The sequence below is a fragment of the Macaca nemestrina genome, chromosome 17, assembly GCF_043159975.1.
Source record: "Macaca nemestrina isolate mMacNem1 chromosome 17, mMacNem.hap1, whole genome shotgun sequence".
NCBI lineage: Eukaryota > Metazoa > Chordata > Mammalia > Primates > Cercopithecidae > Macaca > Macaca nemestrina.
Genome location: NC_092141.1, coordinates 4,426,609 through 4,435,039, shown reverse-complemented (window position 1 = coordinate 4,435,039; position 8,431 = coordinate 4,426,609). Strand labels below are relative to the sequence as shown.

Genomic DNA, 8,431 nt, shown 5'->3' with positions numbered 1-8,431 from the left:
GCTCTTCTTGGTCTCCTTCCTTGTCTCATAACTTCACCCATAAAATCGATGTCATCAAACGATCTCCCTGATTTTCTTCTCCCCTATATATCTGCACGCATGTTCTTGTTTCCTAACGTTTTAGTGGAATAACAGGTGACCCGCCTCGAGGCCAAATTTAATCAGTTTTCCTGAGTTCTGCATCGCCTGCCGAGCATCCCACCTCCCCAGGCACCTCTCCACTGGCTCCTTTCTCCCAGCCTCTCCTATCTTTACAAGCTAAGGACCAACAAACCCCCTCTCTTGACCCCTCTCACTGCCAAGCTTCTCCGAGGAGTCGTCTGCATTCGTTGCGTCATCCTTTTCGGTGCCCTGCCAAGGATGTGGAATATGACAGGGCTCAGTCAGTGCTCAATAAATTTCGAGCCTCAAAAACACCCGGTAAAAATAAACCCGGCTCTCCGCTTCCCCCAGAGCCCAGCATCCCCCTCCACTTTCATTCACCCCTTTCCTACCCTCGGCTCCGCCCTTTGCCGCGCCTCCCATGATTCTCGCGAGACTTGGTGATTCCGTTCCGCACCGCCCCGGCTGAGCCGCGCACTTCTCGCGAGGCTGCAGGCAGTGCCGGGCCAGACATGGCGGAAGGTAGGGTTTTTTGTGGAGCCGCGCGGGAAGACGCGGAGCTGTGGGGGCGCTGCTGGCCGGGAGAAGCTGCCCTGGGAGGGGAAGGCCGGGCGTGGTTGCATGGGGGCTCCGCGGGTCTCGCGAGCCTTTCTGTGCAGCCTGTCCTGAGCTGCTCGGGCTGGGGTCCGGAGCGCGGTTCCTATGACAACGCCCCTCCCGCGATACCGACCCCGCGGGACTGCGGCCGGCTGCGGAGCGGGGCTGGCAGGTCTCGTGCCGGTGCAGCGTGCAGCCGCGGGGCCCGGAGGGCAGCAGGGGAGGCTCTTGATTGCCGGCGGTGCCGGGACGCCGGGGGAAGTAAGCCTTCTCCTTAGGAAATCGAAACTGCTGTCCTGGCACGTCCTGCATCCGGAAGGGGTCCATCCCTTGCTTGCGGAAGAGCGTGGGACTCCTCGGGCTGGGGTCAAGCAGGCGGGCGCACTGGCGGCTCCGGCTCCGCAGCAGCCCCTGCCTTCAGGCCAGGCGTACAGATGAAGACGGGAGGAAGGGGTTTGCGGGAAGGGAGTTGGCCAAGGTCACACTGCTCACAAGAGGGCTGCTCAAACCAGACCTCTGTGCCTTTGCCTCCCAGTCCAGTGCCTACCCTCTGATCTGGTGCACTTCTCATGACATTGCAGGTTAAGGCACTCTGGTCTCTCAGAGTCTGCCTCTCTTAATGTAGCAGTAATTAGAAGCCTTCATTGTCAAAGCCTTATTGTACACGTAGGGGGAAAGAAGGCCCAGAGATGGGGAGTTACCTGTCAGGAATCGTGCAGCGACGTTGTTGTATCTGGGCAGCGTGGTTCTCCTCTTTACACCGTTATTGGAGAAGAATATTCCTTATTTGACCTTTGTTTATTGAGTGACTGCATTGTGCTTGGTCACGACTTGTCCTGTTGGTTTTGAGCTTTGAATGAACCTGTCTCTTGATGGATCTTAGATTTGGGCAGCACGTGACAGTTGGTCGGCTTTTTTCATTTGCATTAGACTTTAGATAACCTCGTGAAGGAGGCCTGGCGTGTGTGTATATTTGCCCGTTATTGATAAAGGAATTTAGGCAAAGTTACAGAGATAGCTGGCACTGGCACCCAGTTGGTTTTGGGGGGCGGGGTGTGTGTTTTGAGACAGGGTCTCGCTCTGTCCCACAGGCTGGAGTACAGTGGCCTGGTCACGGCTCACTGCAGCTTCAGCTTCCTGGGCTCAAGCGATCCTCTTACCTCAGCTTTCTGAGACCACGGGCGCTCGCCACCACACCCGGCTCATTAAAAAGTTGTGTCTGTGTGTGTGTAGACAAGGGCTTGGCCCGGTGTGGTGGCGCACACCAGTAATTTCAGCACTTTGGGAGGCCGAGGTGGGAGGATCGCTTGAGGCCAGGAGTTCAAGAGCAGCCTGGGCAACATGGCGAAACCCCGTATCTACAAAAAATACAAAAGTTAGCCAGGTGTGGTGGCACGTATCTGTAATTCCAGGTACTCGGGAGGATGAGGCACGAGAGTCGCTTGAACCCGGAAAACGGAGGTTGCAGTGAGCTGAGATCGTGCCACTGCACTCCAGCCTGGAGTGAATGGAATGGTGGCGGGTGCCTGTGGTCCCAGCAGTAATACTAGGGAGGTGGGAGGATCATTTGAATCCGGGAGGCAGAGGTTGCAGTGAACTCCACCAGCCTGGGCGACAGAGCAAGATCCTGTCTCACTATGTCGCCCAGACTGGTCTCCAGCTCTTGGGCTCAAGCAGTCCATCCGCTTTGGCCTCTCTAAGTGCTGCGGTTACAGGCATGAGCCATTGCGCTTAGCAGGCAGCCAGTTTTTGTCTTTGCTTTTTCTGCCATATTCCTGGAGGGGAAACTTGAGGTGAAAGCAGGGGAGTAAGAAAAGGAGCGAAAACCTAAGACATTCTCTGACGTTACTTTTTGGGTCAATCGCAGAATGTTGTTGTACACAGCAAATAGCTGTTCCTCACAGGAGTGAGGTGGGTAGAAAGGTTCAGGAAGGTCTTCTGTGAGGTAATGGGTAGTCTGGCGCTTTTACACTAGGAAGGTAAGTTCAGTGTTTTGGGAATACAGTAGCAAGGTTGAGATTGTGGAGGGCGGCTGGTTTTTCATTCAGGAGCTTTACTGACCCCCTGCTGTGCTTTGCAGTCGGGTTCCAACCCCTGAGGAGCTCATGCAGGTTGAGTCAGCATGCTCATCATCCATACTCATCATCTGGCAAGTGCCTTGAGAGACATCCCGTCAGTGGGGTATCTCTCCTTAAACACACGAAGAAGACATCCTTTCAGGGTTAAATTAGCAGGGGGATAGCTAGGTAAGCAGTCATGAAGTTCTGACTTTGCAGTTTTTCTTCCTTCCTTCCTCCCTTCCTCCCTCTCACTCTGTTGCCCAGGCTGGAGTGCAATAGCGCAATCTTGGCCACCGCAGCCTCCACCTCCCGGGTTCAAGTGATTCTCCCGCCTCAGCCTTCCAAGTACCTGGGATTACGGGCACCCACCATCATGCCCGGCTAATTTTTGTAGAGATGGGGTTTCACTATCTTGGCCAGCCTGGTCTTGAACTCCCTACCTCAGCTGATCTGCCCGCCTCGGCCTCTCAGAGTGCTGGGATTGCAGATGTAAGCCAGTTTTTCTTTTACCTTTTTTGTGTCCCAACTTTTTGTTGGGATTTAAGCTTTTTTTTTTTTTTTTTGAGACGGAGTCTTGCTCTGCCGCCCAGGCTGGAGTGCAGTGGCCGGATCTCGGCTCACTGCAAGCTCCGCCTCCTGGGTTCACGCCATTCTCCTGCCTCAGCCTCCCGAGTAGCTGGGACTACAGGCGCCCGCCACCTCGCCCGGCTAGTTTTTTGTATATTTTAGTAGAGACGGGGTTTCACCATGTTAGCCAGGATGGTCTCGATCTCCTGACCTCGTGATCCGCCCGTCTCAGCCTCCCAAAGTGCTGGGATTACAGGCTTGAGCCACCGCCCCCGGCCGGGATTTAAGCTTTTTAGAAACAATGTTGCAAACTTCAACTAGGAGGCATTCTGGGCCATTTAGCTCATTAACCTGAAGCTATGCAAAGGAAGACAAGATTAGGTAGAAAATGTTTGTGGGATATTAATCCTGCTTGTGCTTTAGGATTCTCAGAGCCTGCTATGCTTGTTTGGAGAGACGTATTTAAATATAAATAAATAGCAGATATCTGTGTCATATAACTTGAATGATCTGTAAACACACTATGGGAACTTCCCTGATAATGGTTGGTTGGCTGTGTGAGAATGTGGGAGATAGTGCCTAGGAATAGTAAACAGAATTCCTGAGAGACTGAGTGTACAGCTTCTTATGTGACTTGTTTAGAGGACAACCTTCTTTCCTTCCATCTATCCATGACTATGGATTTGACCATATATATTTAGCTAAAGTCTGTCGTAAAATTAGTTTTTATTTCCCATCTCTACATCTCTGTAGCTGTCCTGCTAATCTAAGCTTCGTTTGTGGTACTTTTTTTTTTTTCCCCGAAACAGGATCTCATTCCGTCACCCAGGCTGGAGTACAGTGGCGTGATCACAGCTCATTACAACCTCCACCTCCCAGACTCAAGTGATTCTCTCACCTCAGCCTCCCAAGTAGCTGGGAGTGCAGATGTGCGTGCCACCACATCCGGCTAATTTTCGTATTTCTTGTAGAGTTGGGGTTTCGCGATGTTGTCCGGGCTAGTCTTGAACTCCTGGGCTCAAGCCATTCACCTGCTTGGGCCTCCCGAAGTGCTGGGATTACAGGTGTGAGCCACCACTCCCAGCCCTAAGCTTCCTTTGTAACCCAAGTGAACTACTTCAAAAGGTTCCAATTAAAAGGTTGCTTTTAACTTTTCTGCCTCGATTTTGCTTTCTCACACTCTAATTTCATACAGTTTCTAGTGTTTCATTTAAGACATCAATCAGATCATGTCTCCCCCACTCTTCTTAATACTCCTGCCCCTCATTGCCCAGCTCTCACAGTTCTCCGTAATCTTAAAATATATTCCAATTCTCCCAATGACCTTTAAGTACTAACAGGGTGTGGGCCCCACCTAACACTTCGAGCTTGTTTCCTCCTTTCATTCACTGTGCCCCACCACACTGACTTTGTTGCTGTTCTTTGTGCGTGCCCAACATGCTGCTACCTCTGCGTCTTTGTCCTTGCAGTTCCCTTGGCCTGGAACAGTCCTCCACTGCTTCTCCACAGAGCTGACCCACTTTATTCACTCGGTGCCTGTTCAGTTGTCATCTCATTAGAGGGCGTCCCTCACTGGAATAAAAACCCCATGAGGGCAGGAACTTGTTCTGTTTTGCTCACTCCTGTGTCTCCCAGCTTAGAATCATGGCTGTGGTTGAAGGAAGGTATGAATTTCTCGAGCATCACCTGCTAGCCATCAAGAAAAGTTACCTGGATACATCCTTAACTTCTTGCCAAGCAAACTGGCTGGTCCAGCTTTTATTATGCTCTGGATAACAAGTCTGCTAAGAGCTACCTAACCTACTTTTCATCCTGCCCATTTTTGTTTTAGCAACTAAAATATAATGTTTAAGGCCGGTCACCGTGGCTCACATCTGTAACCTCAGCACTTTGGGAGGCCGAGGTGGGCGGATCACTTGAGATCAGGAGTTCCAGACCAGCCTGACCAACATGGTGAAACCCCATCTCTACTAAACATACAAAAATTAGCCAGGTGTGGTGGTGCATGCCTGTAATCCCAGCTGCTCAGGAGGCTGAGTCAGGAGAGTCACTTGAACCTGGGAGGTGGAGGTTGCAGTGAGCCAAGATTGTGCCACTGCACTCCAGCCTGAGCAACAGAGACTGTCTCAAAAAATAATAATAATAAAATAAAATGGGCCGGGCGCGGTGGCTCAAGCCTGTAATCCCAGCACTTTGGGAGGCCGAGATGGGTGTATCACGAGGTCAGGAGATTGAGACCATCCTGGCTAACACGGTGAAACCCCGTCTCTACTAAAAAATACAAAAAACTAGCCGGGCGAGGTGGCGGGCGCCTGTAGTCCCAGCTACTCGGGAGGCTGAGGCAGGAGAATGGCGGGAACCTGGGAGGCGGAGTTTGCAGTGAGCTGAGATCCGGCCACTGCACTCCAGCCTGGGCGACAGAGCGAGACTCCGTCTCAAAAAAAAAAATAAATAAATAAAATAAAATAAAATGTAGTGTGTAAGAGCTCCGACTCTGCAGCTGGACATGGATTTAAATCCTAGTTTAAGCTATGATCATAAGCAAGTCAAGTAATTGCTCTCAGTCTCAGTGTCCTCAGCTTTAAAAGGGGGATCATCTGTAGCTCACAAGTAGCTGTCGGGATCCTAGGATATTTCTCAGGCACAGGAAGAGCCTTTTTCCACAGCGCCTGATGCTTTTCCCACAGTGCCTGATCCTTTCACCCTGGCGTGCAGTCCTTCTCTGGAGTCTCCTCTAAAATCACTCTCCACTTCTTTTCCTCAGTAAAAGTAAAAATTGAAAAAAAAAGTAAGGTTTTTTTTTGTAAATAGTATATTGAACAGAAAATTTATCAAAAACTTTTATTAACTTGATGGAATTTGATCAGAAAAATACTTTTGACAACAACCCAAGTAACATGGGGAAAACATTCCATGTCCTGGGTATTCATGGACCAACACATTAGTCACTGGCCACATGTGGCTACTTAAATTTGATTAAATTTAAATAAAATTTAAAATTAACTTTTCAGTTGTGCTAGTCCTATTCCAAGTACTCAGTTGCCATGTGGCTAGTAGCTCCCCCAATGGACAGCACAGATTAACAGAACACTGGCATTGCCAGAAGTGCTTTGGGTAGTACCGTTCCAGAAAATGCCTCGTTAGTGTAGGTTGGTAGAAATAAGGAAAGAAGGAACTTTGCTGTTTCTACTTTTGAAATTTATCTGTTTATTGTTTTACTTATTGAACAAATGTCCCAGGTCATTGAAAATTATGTGTAGTCTAGAGACCTCTCGCGGACTGTTCCTTTTATACCATTGTTTTCTTTTCTCTCCCTTTCCTTACTTTCACTGCTGTCACCAGCTGTAGCTGTTAGCTTTCTCCTTGTGGATTATTTTTACTGAGAAATAAAATTTATCCATTAGTGGACATTTCAGAGTAAAGCTACTGACTTGTGCTGAGATACACAGGATTCTGTCACTGGCAGGGTGATTTGCTGTGGGCAATTTGAGATATTATCATGATTTACAGCCTTGCTGAACAAAATGAGAAATTGCTGTGTCCCCAGAATCTCCTGTTGAACCTGTGGTATTTATTGAACTCTATTTGGTAAGGTATTGTCAGGAGGAAGAGGAGATAACCATGGAATGGGTATAGAGGGAGAAGTAATTGGTAGTTAAACAAGAATAGCCAGAACTAAAGCTTATTCACAGGGAGTTCTGAAGTCTAGGAGGGATGATAAAAGAAATTGTGTATGAAAAACAATATTGTAAGGTGAAAGGTAAAACATGCTTAGGAGTTACTTTGAAAACTCAGAATAGGGAGAGATTTTTTAAGGAAGTAATGGGGAATGTATTTTGGATGTTCAGGGAAAGTCTTGTTGCAGAAGACATTACTTGAGCTGAGCTTTGAAAAATGGCCCTCCTTTGGACATGGGGACATGAGATTGAGGAGAGGTCAGTGTTCTAAGTGGAAGGATTAGTGGGATGTGAGGTTGGAAGAGTATGTTAAGGGCCAGGTTATTAAGGGCATTTGTTCAGCATTTGGATTTTATTCTGAGAGTCATGGAGCAATACTACTGAAAGGAATCAGCCACGGTAGCGACATAACTGGAATTGTCTGGGACATGACACAGTGACTGCAGTGTAGAGAATGGATTGAGAAGAAAGGAAGTCAGAGAGCAAGCTGTAGCAGTGAGCCATTTGGTAGGGGCCGTGGGGCTGGAGAGGACTGATGGGAAAAAGACCGCAGAACATATGAAAGACAGGACTTTTGAAATCTGGTTGAATGTTGAGAGAGAATCAAAGATGACTCAAGAGTTCTAGGTCTGGATGACTCAGACAAATGGCTGAGCTGCTAAGAGGTAGAGAAGGAATAGATTTGAGAACAAATATTTTGACCTCACTTTTGGACATATTTGCTTTGCCCAGTATACTTCTATGTGGTGGTGTCTAAGTTGGAAGTGTTTCCAGTCAGGAGTTTGAGGTGGAAATAGCTAGTTACCTAATATTTGTTGTGCATCTCTTATGAAACCAGCCCAGTCGTCACTGCTGTACAAGGTGAGCTTTTGAAAGATGTGTAAGTCATGCCACTGATTGTAACATGAGGCAGATGAACCTCACAGAGCTCAATTGCATTCAGGAAAAACGTATTTTACGGTAGGTGCAAGCTACTATGCCAGAGATGACAAAATGAGCAAGACACAACTTAACCTTAATGGAACTTGCAGAACAGAGAGGGGAAGGCCAAGTATTTCAAAGTAGTGCATGTTTTGTTTTCTAGTTATACTGGGTTTTCTCTTCTACATTCATGATTAATGGCACTACTGTTCAGCCAGACTCTCAAGTCACTAACCAAAAAGTTATCCCCGACTCCCCCCTAAGTCTGCATCAGTCCCCAAATCCCCTGGATGCTGTACACCTCTCATATCTGTGCTTTCCTCTCTCCTTCATTCCATTAGTACCTAGTTCTCAACCTGGAGAACCCTGCACGGTACAGTCACCTGGGACCTTTTAAACATCCAGATTTGTGGGCCGGGCATGGTGGAAGCTCACGCCTGTCATCCCAGCACTTTGGGAGGCCGAGGCGGGCAGGTGTCAAGGTCAGGAGTTTGAGACCAGCCTGAG

At 48.6% G+C, this 8,431-nt stretch overlaps 1 protein-coding gene across 4 annotated transcripts in view; it reads left to right on the top strand.

Moving 5' to 3' along the window:
- Positions 1 to 537: 537 nt before the first annotated feature.
- LOC105472114 (ankyrin repeat and FYVE domain containing 1) overlaps positions 538 to 8,431 on the top strand; it is a 95,994-nt gene continuing 88,100 nt past the window's right edge. For all 4 annotated transcript variants that reach the window (XM_011725095.3, XM_071082171.1, XM_071082170.1 and 1 more), the window contains exon 1: positions 538 to 624. In XM_011725095.3, the coding sequence (XP_011723397.1) occupies positions 615 to 624 (10 nt within the window). In that variant the 5' untranslated portion in view covers positions 538 to 614. The remainder of the gene's footprint in view (positions 625 to 8,431) is intronic.